Below are 18,050 nucleotides of genomic sequence, written 5' to 3'. Positions count from 1 at the left end.
AAACTTCAGCATCATACAGAAATTACATACAATCTTCCCATTATTCACATGAATTACCATCGGTAATATAGGTTTAACAGAACGTTATTGATAATTGTTAGCAAAAGGTAACACATTCCAGAGATACGGAGATACCAAAGGTCCCATAAATAATGTACATACATTCCATTTATTCGTTGTGACTCAATATAGCCAGCTTGCAGATAATAGAGTATCCATAACATTTAGTAATGGGAGACGTACGTATCATGACAGTATGGTCAATAGAGACAGAATAATTCATTTCAGAACGTGGGTCATATAACGGTGGTAGACCTTTGTGTTCATATTATAGGTCCTGAATAACCTTAGATTCAGTATAATACAACCGAATAATCTTCGATTCACACAAGTACCATCCCTTTTGGATGAACATAAGTTCCATTTTTCTTAAGAATGGCGTAGTTTGCTTATCGATAACAAAGCGTTAATGTTCGTTAGTGATAGAGCAGAAAGGTTCCAAAGTCATACCGATGTATGCAAATCTTCCAGCATTTATACAAGTTCACACGAATTCTCAACCAATATAAATGTTAATATAATCATTTACACAGAACAGAGCGTTAGTAACCATAGTCATTAACGGTAAGTAGAATGTACATTTGCCGTACTATTACTCATAGTGCGTGGATGGAGCGATAATCCCTCCCGGTAGGTGCCCTTGATTCAATTCCCTACCAAGCCTCTCAATTTCCCCAATCTTCTTCTCTTCCCTTCAACCCTCTTCTTCTCTAATTTTTCTCTCCAGGAGATATTTTTGAGTGATGGTTTTCCCAAGTCAATGTATAAGAAGCATTGGCACTTATGTATAAAAAGTGAATAAGACGAAATTTAATCAGTTTAATCATTCCAAATTGAAATTTCACAGAAAATCATATTATGACTTAAAAATTATGCTGATCCCAAATGTAAAATCAATTTCAAATAATTAAGTCTCTAAGGCTTCCAATTTCTGATTCAAACATTATAATTGTGACAGATTTTTCTCTTATTAAACAAATATGCATCCATAACCATAGGATTCACTGAATTAAATTTAATTTCTCATAAAATTTCACCGTAAGCATTTAAATGCTCAGAATAAGGGATTGAAAATATTCCAAAAACATATACGAGGGTCGGGTTATTACAGGGCTTTTTATAGAAGTGGAGGGTTGAAGTTTGAAGAACCTAGAAATCCCCTAGATGTTGATTTGTGATTATGTATCAATTTTAAGCAGAATATAACAATCCCAATCAAACAATCAAGACAAAGAGACACAGTGATTTAACGTGGAAAAAACCACAATTGGACACCTCCAACTGTGATAAAAAACCACGGGCAACAGCCACAAGAACAATCCACTAAGAAGAATAAAAGGAATTACACAGGTATACTCTCAATTACCTAGCGAATCCACAACGCCTAATTGAACCAACCTTTAAGTGTCTCTTCCAACCCCATCTTCACCACGGAATTGTCTTTCTGATGAGCCACTCCGGATTCCACCAAAGCTTCAGGCTCGAATTCTTCAGAATCCACAACTGAAGAATAACACTCTCTTTTGTGTATAACAAACAAACCTTTGATGTACTCTCTTTAGATCATGAGTTGAATACTCAATAAAAACATCAAAGAAAACTCCCAAAGTATCCCCAGATATAAACCCTAGAAACCAAAAAGAAGATCTGGAGCAGTTCACCTCAAAATCTGACCCAATACGCGAATTTATAGAATCTGTCCCGCGATCTCCGCTCGAGCTCAACACAGCCCGCTCGAGCGGACTGACCAAAAACTGCGTGCGAACAAACTGAGATGCGCTCGAGCGTAGGAGCATCCGCTCGAGCGTAAAATCACACCTTCCAGCTCGATCCCCGTCATAATCAGCGAAGTGGCAATCTTGAAAGCATTATCAACACAAACTTCTCTGAAAGGCTTGATTCGGGTTGGATTCGCATCTAAACACTCAAAGTCTCACTGAAATAAAAATGCGAAAATAAATACAACTGAAAGGAGTTTTGTCAAACGGAATTGCCAAGAAATAAAACCTAACAAAGTTGAAAATAGGAGTAAAAAACCAAATCATGCGTCACCTAGGCCCATGCAGAGGTCTGAGGTCTGATCCAAAGTTTTAGAGGTATATATTATATTTTTTGTTAGGGTTTTTATTGTAGATTGGTTAAGTTTAGATGTTCAAAGTTTTGTAATTTTTATTCCATGTAGTGGATTTGATCTCCTTTCTTCTATGAAAGTAACCATATTGCCGAATCACGTTTAAATTATATTTTGTATATTTAATTTATTTCTCTTTATTGTAAATGCCATAACTTACAATTAAAAATTTTAGGTGTTGTACAGTGTCAAAGCAATATTTCTAAACAATGACAAATGAATCCAAATTAAACAAAAATTTATACTTGCATAGTTCCAATCAAGCTAGTTTTAACAAGGAAAATCTTTCAAGAAAAATTGAAATGCAATCCAACGGAAGCTATCTAAACGAAATACTAAGTTTTCGTACAAAAATTTAATCTAATGATGTATATATAGTTTCCCCATCATATGTTTAATAAGGCTGCCTCAATAATACATAAGCAACAGAGGATGCCAACAAATATAATTTACTTAAATATGAAGCATTTGATATGAAACCATTTAAGGTTCACTTACATTCAAAGTGATGGAATTTATACATTCACCTAATGGCATATAGGCAAATCTGTAGGATTTGTGTCAATTTTATTATCTTCAGTCGGCATCTCTTGTGGGCATAGAAAAGGTTTGGGAGGCATCTGCAATTGTTCAACATTCCCTTCAAGCATTTCTACAACTTTGTTCATCGAAGGACGGTCACTAGGCTTCATTTGTATGCACCACAAAGCCACAATTATCATCTTCTTCACCATCACCCCTTCCTCCTCATTAGTCTCTCCCATTTCTATGTCCCTTCCTTCTTTGAATTGATCATAAATCCAAGTAGGAAAGTAAATTTGGCTTGTATGATCAGCAAAGGCATTCAAATTCCTCCTCCTACCAGTCATTTCCATCAACAACATTCCAAAACTGTAAACATCAGCTTTATATGAAACGCCTCCAATATTTTTGTAGAATAACTCTGGAGCCATATAACCCATTGTCCCCCTTGCTGCAGTCAAAGTCACAATGCTATCATCAGTTGAATACAATTTTGCAAGCCCAAAGTCGGAAACTTTTGGAGTAAAATTCTCATCAAGCAAAATGTTGTGAGGCTTGATATCAAAATGCAAAATTTGCATGTCACAACCCCGATGTAAATATTCAATCCCGCAAGCCACTCCTAGAGAAATCTCATACATTTGCTTACAACTCAATGGTATATATCCTTCTTGAGAAAATATATACTTTTCCAAAGACCCATTTGGCATGAAGTCATATATAAGAGCTCTCTTAGATCTCTCTGCACAATATCCAATTAGCTGAACCACATTAACATGATGAATCCTTCCTATGGTAGCAACTTCATTGATAAATTCTTGTCCATTGGCTTTGGGCTTGCCCAATACTTTTATCGCTACAAGATGACCACTTCTAAGCTTTCCTTTGTAGACAGAACCATAGCCTCCTTCTCCCAACTTGTCCTTGAAACCTTTGGCCATCTTTTTAATATCTAAGTAAGAGTAGCTAATTGGCATGAGGCGATTTTGACTTCGTAGATAACCTTCAATGTTATCGAACATCGATAAATGCCTTCTCTTAAACTTACGGATTAAAAATGCAAACGCACATAAGGCAAATAGAATTCTTGCCAAAAGGATTACTCCTGTATATAAAAATCACAAGATGACTAATTAAAAATCATTTTTTGTCCTGCCATTGTTAGAATTTAGAAGTATTTACCCTAGTGGTGGACAAACATCCGGTCAGGTTCAGACTCAGTTGGATTTAAGTTAAGAAATATATAGAAAACTCTTGTGCCCAAGTCCAACCTAGTCTGACTTCGGGCCTAGAAGTCTTAGCCCTAAACTATTACAATCCCGAGCCCACCAACAAGCCCATATATTAAATAAAAACTAATATTATAAAACTTATAATTAATAATTTTATATCCACAAAAACTAAAGATCAAGCCATATCCTAGGTATAAATTTTCTATAAGTATATACATATTAATAGGTAATATTATGGTAAAAAGGTGTGTACTATAAACGAGTTATAATATTTGTGGATTTAATACCCACAAATGTCAAAACTCAATTCTATGGAAGTTATAAAAATAAAAAATAAAATTATAACCAAACACCGCATAAGATATAACGAAAAAAAATTTGAATCATAACTAAAATAATATAATAATTAATATTATAATAAGTCATAACTAACACCACAATATATATAACTAAGTTATATAATTAAGTAATAGTTAATACCATAATAGGTCATAATCAAATACTATAAATGTTGTAATTACGGGGGCATATGGTATAGAACATTTGTCATAAACAATTGGGTCAAATCAGGCCACAAGAAACATTCCTAAATCCAACCCATTAAGCAGGCATAAAAAGTCATCCTAACCCAACTTTGTGAGCTTAATATCAATCTTAAGTCTTAAGAAACACAAGCTTGACAGCCCATCAGGTCGGTGGCCAATCCTAATCCCCCTCAAAATTAATTGACAAAATAACTTTTTCCAGTTAAAAAGGGGAGTAATTTACCTGGGATTTTGAGCTCGTAACCCCAATTACGAACTATAAGAAAAATTAAACAAAAATCAGCCGACATGAATAAAAGTTACAAATAAATTAAACTAAAATCCAGAAACGAAAAAGGAACTCACATGGACAATCCGAAGGATTAATCGATGAATCTGGAAGTTTAAAGACACACCGCCTTAAAACTAACCATAATGAAATATTCAATTAGTCTAATTATCAAAATGATCAAAAGCGTCTTGATAGGAATGAGAAAAGTAACCGGATGAGATCCAACAATTTGAACATTGGTATGATAAAATTGCACCACAACATATAAGAGTGTTAGGAATTAATATTTTTGGTCTTTAAAAATAAAAATTTTGTTACAAAAGATATTAATTCCTGTTGTCGCAAGAATAATTGTTAAAATGTTGTTTTGAAAAGTCAAAAACAAAGTTTTTAGCAACAAAATTTTGAAAATGAATAAGGAGCTTTTATTGTTTTCTTCCAAACAACTTTTGAATTAAATATTATGTGATTGCTCACTACAATTAATTAAGATTTTAAAGATTAAAATTTAAAGATAAAAGTACAGTACTTGTTAGGAAAGAAAGAAATATTTGTGTTGTCAAGAGTGTCATTATTATATTTTTAGCAACGGAATTTGAACATTAGTATTATCATTTTATGACCAAAATTTGCCTCTAATTTTTTTTTTTTTTTTTTTTTGGATTCAAATTATTTTGTTACTACAATGCATTTATTAGCGACATTTACAAATTTTTGTCACTAAAAGCCATGTTTTTGACTTTTTAAAACATATTTTTAATGACCATCATCACAACGACATGAATATATCCCCAAATATTTTTTGCAATAAAAATTTCACTCTCTTATAGTTGTAATGACTTTGAAACGAATATGAATGCAGAAGGGAGCATACTTACACATGAAGTCTTTACTAAACTGATCTGCATTTTTTGAAAGAGATAAAGAGTGTTAGAGACCAAAGCATTCTTCCTTGGAATGTAGATAATAGGACCTATCAATTGTATCTATTTTCAATGAAGTGTTGGCACATAATGTGTAGATTAAAAGTGATATAAAAATGTGACAAATCTAACATTATTCATATTTGATTCATTGATATGAAAGTGAAATGAAATGATTATTTTACTAGAATTTTATTTTCACATAAGCACAACAATTAAGGGGTGAAAAACAGAGCATGAGTCCCCCATCAAGAAAATAAAAAAATTAAAAAAGAAGAAAAAACAGAGCAGGAGATTGATAGAAACTAGTGAAAATTAACTACTAGGAGATAAAAGGTCACTCCCAAAGCCTGATTTCTCCTTTAATTTTACAAACTAGTGTTCCATTTGGGTTCTTGTTTTTCAATTTGTACAATACAAATTTTGTACTTTCAAAATGATCTTGCGGATTAACTGCATACCATACTTTTTTATTTAGAAAAAAAAAAAAAAAAACCCAATGTATATTCCAGGGTAATTACACTCTCATAGTATCACTTAGTTTTTGTGGCTGAACTATCCTTCTGTCCAGATACTATTCGGACTTGTGAGACCTGCCATAGGTTCTATTTCGACAATTTAAATCATCAATTTTTTAAGATCTTGCATGTATATCATCTCTCCAAAAAAAAATAATAATAATAATAATTCAATCTGATAATCCAAACTTGTTTAATTTATTGTGTTTGTCACAAAAAAATAAAAATAAAATAGACAGTCTATTTTAAAAAATATACTTATCATCTATTTTTTGGAGACATTTCAATAAATTGAATAGATTGTAATTATTAGATTTTTTAATTTGTGAATAATATACGTGAAGGGTTCTACAAAATAAATTATTCAAATTATCGAAATAAAACTTGGGATGAGCCCCATGAACTCGAACAACACTCTCCAGTCCAGAGATTTTGGAGTGCAAACAATTTGTTCCCTTGTTTTTTGAATATCTTCTAATTACATTGATCAAGTATCAGATTTCTAACTCTTGTTTTAATGCCGATCTATGAAAAAAAATAAAAAATCTCTTGTTTTAATGTGTTTCTCGGTCACCGACTATTTTAAATAAGTAAAAAATAAAACATAAGAATAAAAATAGAAGAATAAAAGTCCGAGGGTGAAAATGATGATTTGCACTATAAATTTTTAAAACAATTCTAGAATGATCAAATCAAGCAAGTCAAATTTAAGTTTCACAGATTTGTGAAATAATTGAGAAATTGAATCAGTATTATAAAGGTGGTGTCCGGCCCAGGGGAGCTTTTTGTGTTTCCTTCCAGACAAAATTCGAAATAAACCTTGTGTGATTGCTTAGAAATGAAACAGATATAGATGGAGGAGGGGGGAATACTTACTCCACAAGCCATGTTTCAAGAAATATTTCAAGTCAGCTGCAATTTTTGAAAGATTAAATAGTTAGAGATCAAAAATAGTCCGCTTGGACTACAAAGGATATTAATGTGAGTAGGAAAGCAAGAGACTGATAGAAACTAGTAGAAATTAATTAGTTAAGCGCAAAGCCTGATCCCTCATTTAAATTTACAACCTTGTATTGTCTATCATGTCAAAATTATGTGTTCCATCTAGCTTCTTGTTTTTGAATTTGTACAAATAAACTATGCAGAACTTTGAATTTCTACAAATAAAGATACACCATGTGTATCTTTTGTATTTTTGTTAGGGTGATATCAGCTCATCACTAATATGTGAATAGAAAAACTCACTTTCCAAATGTAATTTCTTATTTCAAAATAAATTCTACACATATACATATAGTGAGGGTTTTAATGCATACATTATATTTTGTTATTGAAGGATAAATTTTTTTTTTTTTTTCATAATTGTATGTTGGTACGTGTATTGAATTTTATTGTAATATTGAAAAAAATGTATAGCTTACGTCCCTAAAAAGGTATATATGGTAAGAAATTAAAGTTATGAATGTGATATGTAATATGATACTTTGTGGTAAAGTTACGAATAATAAATTTATGGTGTGCATTTTAAAGTTATGAATGATGAAATTGTGATACTTTGTGATTTTTGTTATGACACATTATAATTTTTGTTATAACTTTTTAAGGAGAGAAAAGTTTTAGTAACTTTTGTGGTGAGAAAAATTATGACATTTTATAATCCATATTACGAAATTTTATAAAAAAAATAATGAAAGTGTATGGCATGTGCATTTTTTTAGAGATGCAAATTATAAGCAACTCCATGTAATATTATTTGAAAAAATTACAAAAATAAGGCAGGGTTCTACCCTTATAACAAAATAAATTATACATTTTTAATTTTATCAATTGAAAGTCTAAATCTTTTGATTTATTTTTAATCTAAATTATTTATCCATTTTTTATAAGTAAAATTAGTGGAAAAAAATATTTTAGACATTTTATATAGATTTACATTGATTTTAATAATTAAAATATCATTTTTTTCAGTTTTACTTAACAAAAATAAGTGAATAATTTATATTGAAATTTTTTTTATAGAAATTAAAATTTAAATTGATAAAATTAAAAACTCAATATTTATTTTGTTATAAGAGATTATTTCTCCATATTTTTGTATTTGATAATAATAAAATGTTCATTATAAAAATAAAAATAATAATAAAATAAGATTAAAAAAAAAGGGTGTCTTGGACGTACGCATCTAGAAAGGCCGAAAACCTACTACGTAGACCATGGCAAACGGCGGCGGTGTAATTTTGAGTATGATTGAAGGAGCAATGCGCCTGAAGTCTGCAATATTCGTAGTTGTTGACATACCAGTAAAGATCAAATCCATCAGCCAACGCGTTGTGGACCTCCAACAAGCTCGTCATGTTACGTTCTATTAAACGACCATCTGGAAGCCGCAACCTCATCGGAAAAAGCATGTCGACGCTGCATAAGTTTGCAACATCTGACCAATCAAGAGAATAGAGCCTTTCAAGAGAATGGTTTCCGACCAGAACGTATGAATGCTTTTTCGACGATGACGAACCTCTGACTCCTCCTTCTCCACCTCCTCCTCGTCCTCCTTTGTTTTCACAGAAAGCAGTACTAATATTACTAGTAGTGTCTATGTAGAGAGGAGATTTCACTGGTTTTTCACAACTCACTAACGCTACAAATGATTCTGGATAATTATAGTAATCTATGGGACCTACTATTTTAGGAAATTTACTAGGAGTTAAAGAATGAAGAGGAAGAGAAGAGCAATTATTCCTCTGTATCCCCACATCCACCAGGCTGATGGTGCCGAAGCCAGTTTCATAGTAGTTGATGGCCTGCACGTAGTATTTACCAGAAAACAAGTATACTACTGTCCGATTGTTTTCGCACTCAAGTTCCACATTCTTGTATCCACAATTATCAACTGGGTCGGATTTGAGTCGAAAGGGGAAACTGATGTTATGGATATCTCCACAAGAAGAAGAATTACAACAATTTACACAAAAGAGAACATGAACAAGAAGGCTTATGTAACCAGCAGCAAAGAGGAGCCTCCCCCTAAACATGGATACACACACACAGAGGTTTAACAAGGAAACAGAACCATAAATTTCTGTTGGCCACCCACCACGAGAGTTGTAGAGACTTTCAAATGTAAACAAGGCTTCCAATACAAGTAGCCACGTTGGTTCATAACACCATTTGTCTCCTAATTGAGATTTATAACCAAAACAATAATGTCACCGTAAATTACACTCACTTCCCCTAAAGTTTTTTTTTTTTTTTTTTTTAAAATACAATTAATTCAACACTTTCAACATAATTACATTGCTCTCCCTTGATACATTAATTATTGGTTTTCTTGAAAAAGTGTTAATTCCGGGTGTTTTTTTATTGTTATTTTTATTTTTGGACTTCATTCAAAAATTTGTTAGTTACTCTGTTTTTTGTTTACTTTGTTAACAAATGTTGATTATTTGTATTTTGTTTAATTTGTTAACAAGTGTTGATTATTCTTTATTTTATTTGTTTACTTTGTTAACAAATGTTGATTACTCTATATTTTGCTAACAAGTGTTGATTACTTTTTTTTATAGGTAAAAAAGCGATACATAATATTATAATAATTTTCCGTTTGTTGATTTAATCTCGACTAATAGATGTGTTAGATTGAAACTTAACCGAAAGTCTAGATAAGTTGGCCTTCACTTTTTAAATGTCATGAGATAAAGTGGATTGTGGAGCTTCCAGGTGTGATATGCCCATAATGTTGTGATAACTTATTTTCTGATCTTATTTTATTTATTATCTTTTTTGTTCTGATTATCGGATGTCTAAGTCAGTTTATACATATCTTAACTAATTCTACCATCCACTTGCTGGGGCTCAGTTAAGCCCAAGCAAATGTCCTGTATAAACTGACCTAAAAAAAAAGAGTGCCCCAAGTTATACTCACTAGGCCAAGCACAAACACATCTTTCAAAATCCTAAGTTAAATCATTAAAATCATTCACTATCCAACAATACAATTAAAGTAAAATCATTCAAAATCCTAAACTTACCTAAAAGTAATTATTCATTAACTTTTACATTCATCCAAAATGTAATAACAAAATGACAATAAATTGTTGTCAAATTTCATTCAATTCAAATCCATTAAATAAAATAAAAGCATTTGCAAACTTGCAAACTCCATTATTAAAAAAAAAAAAAAGTCTAAGTGCGGGTAGGTTCTTGCGAGTGTAGGTAAAACCCGCAACCCGCAATAATATCATATTCCAAACCGCATCCGCCCGCATTGTGTTTGCGAAACCGCCCATTTGTATGCTGATTGGTTCAAGTTGAGCAGGTTGCGCGGTTCGAATAACTCTATGCCCAGCCCTATCCAATGCTATACTGTTAAAATGGATGGTCCCAATTAAATTTTGATATTATTATAGTATCAAAACGTTAAATTTTAGGTTTCATTTGAAAAATGGGTTGGCGCTTTGGCTTTTTACTCTGGATCTAAAAAGTCTCATTTGGGTTGAGTTTTTTTAGGTTTTTTTTTTACTTTTGTGAGAAAAAAAAATAATTATGATTTGTAATGATATTGTCTTATTAAATTTTTAACCTATTTTATTTTTTTGTGATTATTTTAACCTGATAGTCCCATGCCAAACAAGGGCTTAGTAATGTGACTTCATTGGTGTACTAGCTATTTCTCTTATTTTTTTCACACAAAAAAATATTCAAATTAAAATGCCATTAGTAAGTTTCATTACGAATGAGAAAAATATGTCAAAATTTGGCATTTAGGTAGAAGACCACCTTATCACCAAAAAAATAAAAAATAAAAAGAAAAAATCTAAATATATGTTTTTTTCTTTTCTTTATTTTCTATGGTATGACTTGACTATAAGTGAGCCTCTGCAATTTTTTCCCAAAAAACTTGACTTGAAATGTAGACTTACTATAACCCCTCGTATAAATTGTAGACTCGACTTGGATTATATATTAATGCGTCTCGTGTTTGACAAGTCAGCCAACTACTTCGATGGATTCATTGGTGGTTGAGTGGAGACCACAATCAAACCGTGTCGAACTACTCCGATGGATTCATTGGTGATTGAGTGGAGACCACAATCAAACCGTGTTGAACGTTCAATTGCTTAGCCAATTATTTGGGTGGGTCTTGAGTATTGCAAATTCAAATTCTATTACCATAAATGTGGTTATGATAGTTTATAATTTTTAATTATGAGTTAAGTAATATGTAATTATGACTTAGGTTTCAATAATTTACTAGTTTAGTTTAAAAGTTAAAAAATTATTAAAAAAGTTAAAACCAACATATTATACACAAAAAAAATTAATCATTTTATTTTCTCTTTACTTTTTGATATATCATCATATAGAGAGGTTATGGCATTTTTTTTTTTAAATTTTATTCTTGATACAACTTTGTTGCATCATCTTGCTACTTTCAGTTATAACCAAAGTATTATAATAGATCACGACTAAATGAGTGTTGTTAATAACACTCAATTTTTTTCTTTAAACTCTTACCCTTTCATATTTTTTTGTATTACAATTTTATCCCATTATAAAATTTCAATTTAGTTCTTATGACTAATTCTCAAACCTTAATGCTAACCTTATCTACTCCCACCAAGTAGCTTTGACTATCACCCTTCCTAGCTTTGGCGATCCACTTGAGACATAATCTAATATGCCTTGGTAACTAAAATAAAAATTATAATAAATTATATCTATCTCTACAATGATTTATAATTCAAAAAAATTTGAACCATACAACCATACTGAGTCATAATTACACATTACTATAATTTGTAATGAAATGATTACAAACACATTGAACATAAGGGGAGCACTGGGAGCCCCTCTCTCTAGGCAATTTCCGACTTTCCTTTGGGAACTTTCCAGCATGTCTTCGGTGAGCTCCCAAAAGGCTTTCAAAGTGTAGATCTGAGTATTTTATGCCTAAGAGTAAGGGTTAACAAATGTTGATTACTATTTATTTGGCTAACAAGTGTTGATTACTTTTTTTTATAAGTAAGAAAGCGATACACAATTTTATAATAATTTTCCGTCTACTGATTTAATGTCGACTAATAGATGTGTTAGATTGAAATTTAACCGAAAGTTTAAATTGACGTAGGTGGGCCCATAGGGGCTTTTGGCCCACCACTTATGGTCCAATCTATGATTCAAACACTAAAGCCCAACTTTCTTGGAACCCAACGCTACACCAAGAACCAATGACATCTAGACACTTGTCAAGAGTAGAACCAGCCACATCAACAAACAAAGATCCTGCAGAATTATTGCACCACACATCAGCCATTAATGAGTTCTGCAGCATTTATTACGATAACCCCTTCACGTTGGAATAGAACAGATTCACCACAAACAAGGCAAATTAGAACATAGACTTTCGGCCAACATGACAACTCGGAGTGGACAGGGAAATGATGAACAAAGGATATAAGCAGGCTTCTAAGACAAAGAGAAAGTTAAGTTCTCTATCACCATCCTATCTCTACATTCTATCACTCCCTCTCTTCTCTAACTTGTTCGTTGGAGGGTTCGTTGGAGGGTTCGCTGGGGGACTCCCCGTTCCCCGTTGAACTCTTGTGCAGGTTTCTCCGTGGGTTCAATGATCGGACAATAGTCTGGGAAGTGTGAATCAACCCGACCTGTTCTATTTGGAGCATGGAGCATCATCAGTTGGCACCGTCTGTGGGAATCCTTTTACTCCGTGTGGCAACTGTGCTCATTGTTGCCGAAGACCCATTCCCGATAGTCCATACTTGCCATCCACCAAGGTGGATGGTCACAACTAGATCCATGGCTTCTCAACACAACGTTGCCAACCCCCAAGCCGACCCTCTTAACCCAAACAACCCACCGTAATATTTCACAGAACTCACCAACAACATTAACCGCTTAGCCGAACAAAACCAAGCCTTGATCAATGCTTCACTTCAAAGAGACCTTCCTATGCCTCCTCCCCCACCTCAAGATATCCCACCCAACCGAGAACGAGCCCCAAGCCATCCCATCCGACAATCCCACCCATCCAACTTGGAGGGCTTGCAACCCCCTCCTCAAGATATGAACCCGCCACCTCGGCCCTCACACCCACATGTCCAAGTCTTGCCCCTGAGCGAGAAGCCAGAAGTGTCCAGCCTCCATTCTATTCCGGAGGTGACAACGCTCCTCTTTGGGATGCAGAACTCCGAGCCATGAAACTCCAGCTTCAAGGAGTCATGTAGAACATACAAAATAAACCCTCTACCACAGCCAACTCACCATTCGTTGCCTCCATCAGGGACAAACCCCTACCTCCTGAGTTCAAAATGCCCTCGATCGACTCTTTCGATGGTACAACGGACCTAGTCGACCACTTGGAGACTTACAGGACCCTCATGGTCCTTCATGCATTCCCTGATGAGATCATGTGTCGGGCTTTTCCTGTAACGCTTAAGGGGTCGGCCCGACTGTGGTTTAGTCAGCTACCGACGGACTCTGTTTCTACTTTTCAGCACCTAAGTGACTTCTTTCTTAGCCCCTTCATTGGTGTCCAACGCTAGCGGCGTCCGACAACTCAACTCCTCAACATCCGTCAGACAGAAGGGGAGTCGCTGCGCAGTTTCGTCACCAGCATCAACACCGAAGCCTTGCAAGTGACGAAAAATGATGACAAGGTCATTCTCGCGGCTTTCATGGCCGATCTACGATCATCCGATTTCATTTTCTCCTCTCTAAAAACCCTCCAACCTCTATGGCAACCTTCCTCTCCAAAGCCCAAAAATACATAAACACAGAAGATTCCCTAGCCGCCCGACAAGATTCCACAACCAAAAACCCAACCTCCAGAGATAAGAGAAAGGACTCTGAAACCAGAACCATCCAGTACACACAACAGACATCTCAGTATACCGACCGACCTGTTCGAGCTGACCGGTCGGCACCTACCCAACCGCCTAGCCGGTTCGAATGATACACTCTCCTCAATTTCCCCATGAAACAAGTCTCGAACCAGATCCAACGAGATTATCCTCTAAAATGGCCACAACCGTCGCGGTCTCCTTCTAACCGGCGAGACCAGTCCAAATACTGTCGTTTCCATCAAGACCACGGCCACAATACCGAGGAGTGTGTTAACCTTAAAGATCAGGTCGAGTGCTTGATACGCCAAGGACGCCTCAGTCGGTTCACGGCGGCCCACCCTCAGCAATGGTCAAGGACCGAACCTACCAGAAATAACCACCGACACACCCCTCCTTGACAACCCACACAACCTAACCAAGGCAATGATCGGCCCCCACAATAACCCCGAGCACAAGGTAAACCTACCCCCCCCGGTTGGAGATATCAGAGTTATTGTCGGCGGTCTGGCATGTGGAGGACCATCCCGTTCGGCCCAACGAGCAGAACTCAGAAAAATCAGGCAGGGCTCCGATAAAGAGGTCGCGATGTTGGACCGCCCCTTTAAATACCCCAAGCAGTGGATGGAGCCCATCACTTTTACGGAGGCCGATTGCACAGGCACCCGTTACCCCCATGACGACTCCTTTGTCATCTCTGCTCTCCTGTCCAATTACAAAGTCAAACGGATGCTTGTCGACAACGGTAGCTCTTCAAACATCATCTTCCTAAACGCTTATCGCCAGCTCAAGGCCGGGGAAGAAAGTTTGTCCCCTCTCCAAACCCTGCTGGTCGGCTTCACTGGAGATCGGGTGACCTCGATAGGCTCCATCGATCTTCCCATCACCATCGGAGAATACCCACGGCAAGCCACTAAGTTGCTCACTTTCCTCGTCGTCGACTGTCTGAAGCAGATTGAATTTTAGAAAATAAGTATTTTTATTTTATTATTTTAAAATTAATATTATTATGGAATTATTTAGTTATTTAGTTTCCTTATTTTTGTATTGCATTATGGCAGTTGCCAATTCTAGTTGTTTCCTAATTAAGTTAGGTCTATGTTTTAGTAGCTGCCAATTCTAGGTGTTTTTTAATTAAGTTAGGTCTATATTTTGCTTATAAATAATGGATGTAAGCCTTAGGGCAAGGAGAGTTCTAAGAAGCAATATATTTCGAGTTTTATACTCTTTTGATCCGACTTTGGGTATTCTTGCGAACCAACCATTATTGAGCCTTTATTCTCGGTATTCTTTGTGAATCAACGAGTCTAGAGAGGAATCTTACTTCCGGTATTCTTGTTTGAATCAACGGATTTTAAGATTGTTATTATTTCACGTTTCGCGCTGCATCAGTTGGTATCAAAGCTTGTTACGTTCTTGCTTCATGCCTAGGAATCACAGTGATGCTCAGGAGGTTCCTGTGATTCTAACGTGCTGAGTTTTCATAGTGAAAGGCCGAGGAGAGATCATGCATTGAAAAATTATAAATATCGCGTGAACCAAATCACTAAACAGGATGATCAAATTAAATGGCCTTTCACGTCAAAATTTATTCCAGATCCGATTGTGGATTGGAGTAAGCCACCGATTTTTTATGATGAACCATTCATTGATGGAACTAATAATATGTTTAATCATATTTTGTCTATTGGAAGCATAAATCAGAGTAATGGAAGGGTTGGTGTTAATTTTATTTTTGTGGAAGATCATATACTTGGTTTACATGAGTTTAATGAGCATGCAAAATCGATTTTCGATATGGAGAATATTTTCTACGATCTGTTTGAAGAGAAATTTCATGAAGAGTTTACAAATTTGGGTTTGAACCGTTCAAATTTGGGCTTTGACGAAGATGTGTTAAATTTGTTAAAGAAAGTTATTCCTTTAATTTTAGGAAACTCTTCTTTGAAGTTTAGATTTACAAAAATTAACCTCAAATACAAGGTTGATGCGGATAAGTGCAGACGTGGACGAGTTTTCTCAAGCGAGGAAGAATGATGCAGATTAAATTTTAGAAAATAAGTATTTTTATTTTATTATTTTAAAGTTAATGTTATTATGGAATTATTTAGTTATTTAGTTTCTTTATTTCCGTATTGCATTATGGTAGTTGCCAATTCTGGTTGTTTCCTAATTAAGTTAGATCTATATTTTGCTTATAAATAATGAATGTAAGCCTTAGGGCAAGAAGAGATAGTTTTTTATCATTAATATATTTTGAGTTTATATACTCTTTTGTTCCAACTTTGGTTATTCTTTGTGAATCAACTATTGTTGAGCCTTTATTCTCAGTATTCTTTGTGAATCAACGGGTCTAGAGAGGAATCTTACTTCCGGTATTCTTGTTGGAATCAACAAATTTTAAGATTGTTACTAATTCACGTTTTGTGCTGCATCACTGTCCCTCTGCTTATAACATCATCATCAGCCGCACCACCCGTAACGCTTTTCAAGCTGTCACTTCTACGTACCATCTGGCCATAAAATTCCCTACCGACCTCGGAGTTGGCACCGTTAGAGGGGAGCAGACTGTGGCCAGAGAATGCTATGTCGCTTCACTAAAAGAGGTCAAGCTGAAGGAGACTATGATCATCGAAGGACTCGACGCTAGAGACGAAGATGAGTTAGTCAGAGGGGAACCAGTGAAAGAACTTGTTGAAGTCTCCATCGACCCCACCAACCCAATAAAAATAGCCAAGATCGGCAGCCAACTATCTCCCTAAGCCAAGGCCGACCTTACAACCCTCCTAACCGAACACAATGATGTATTTGCCAGGACCCATTCCGACATACCGGGTATCGATCCCTCCTTCATCACTCATCGTCTCAGCATCGAGCCCCATTTTCGACCCTTCCACTAGAAGCAGTGTATCTTTTACTCGAAACGCAACGCTTTTATTGCTTCTGAAGTAGATAAACTACTGGAGGCACGGTTTGTCAAAAACGTGGACTATCCCAGATGGCTGTCAAATGTGGTCATGGTCCGTAAAAACAACAGCAAATGGTGACTTTGTGTCGACTACTCCGACCTCAATCGAGCTTGCCGCAAAGATAGTTATCCCCTTCCTCGCACAGACCTGCTTGTCGACGCCATGGCCGGGCATCAAATGCTCAGTTTTATAGACGCTTTCTCTGGCTACAATCAAATTCTGATGCACCCGTCTGATCAGGAACACACCTTCTTCATCACTGACCGGGGAACCTACCATTATCGTGTCATGCCATTTGGGTTGAAAAATGCTGGAGCAACATACCAACAGTTAGTCAATACCGTTTTTCATCACCAGATAGGTCGGAACATGGAAGTGTACGTCAATGACATGCTTGTTAAGAGCAAACTCTCCTCTGATCATCTGGCAGACTTGCGAGAGACCTTTGACACCCTGCGTAAATATCAAATGAAGCTGAATCCGGAGAAATTCTTGGGTTTCATGGTCAGTCAACGGGGTATCAAGGCCAACCCCGAAAAGATCAAGACTCTAATAGAAATGCAATCACCTAGAATGGTTAAAGAGGTCCAAAGGCTTACAGGCCGAGTCGCCACCCTCAACCATTTTATTTCCCGCGCAACAGACAAGTGTCTTCCCTTCTTTAAATTCCTTCGGCAGGCTTTTGAGTGGACGACCAAATCCGAAAAAACCTTTCAACAATTGAAGCAGTGCATGGCTAACCCCCCCTTACTTTCTCAAGCGCTCACGGGTGAGCCCCTGTTTCTCTACTTAGCCGTATCGAACATCGCAGTCAGTGTAGCCCTCATCAGGGAGGACGGCTTAGTCCAGCATCCGGTTTATTACATTAGCCGGGCTGTCAAGGGAACAGAACAGAACTACCCGTTGCTGGAAAAAATGGCCCTGGCCTTGGTCATAGCCTCGAGACGACTCCGACCTTACTTCCAAGCTCACTCCATAGTGGTCCTTACTAACCAACCTTTGAAGAAGATAATGCAACAA

The 18,050-nt window shown here is 35.7% G+C and overlaps 1 protein-coding gene across 1 annotated transcript; it reads right to left on the bottom strand.

Annotated features, from left to right (window-relative positions):
• Positions 1 to 2,567: 2,567 nt before the first annotated feature.
• On the bottom strand, positions 2,568 to 9,453 carry LOC114297455 (rust resistance kinase Lr10). Its single transcript, XM_082884971.1, has 5 exons — positions 8,377 to 9,453; positions 7,624 to 7,627; positions 4,836 to 4,895; positions 4,714 to 4,746; positions 2,568 to 3,818 (listed from the first exon to the last, which is right to left on the bottom strand). The coding sequence occupies exons 1-5, from the start codon at positions 9,232 to 9,234 to the stop codon at positions 2,719 to 2,721; spliced, it is 2,055 nt and encodes a 684-aa protein (XP_082741097.1). The 5' UTR covers positions 9,235 to 9,453; the 3' UTR covers positions 2,568 to 2,718.
• Positions 9,454 to 18,050: the final 8,597 nt, after the last annotated feature.

The sequence above is a fragment of the Camellia sinensis genome, chromosome 8 (assembly GCF_055761805.1).
Source record: "Camellia sinensis isolate YWXY chromosome 8, ASM5576180v1, whole genome shotgun sequence".
Classification (NCBI taxonomy): Eukaryota; Viridiplantae; Streptophyta; class Magnoliopsida; order Ericales; family Theaceae; genus Camellia; species Camellia sinensis.
The sequence above is the reverse complement of the archived record's forward strand: the minus strand, read 5'-3'. Positions and strand labels throughout refer to the sequence as shown.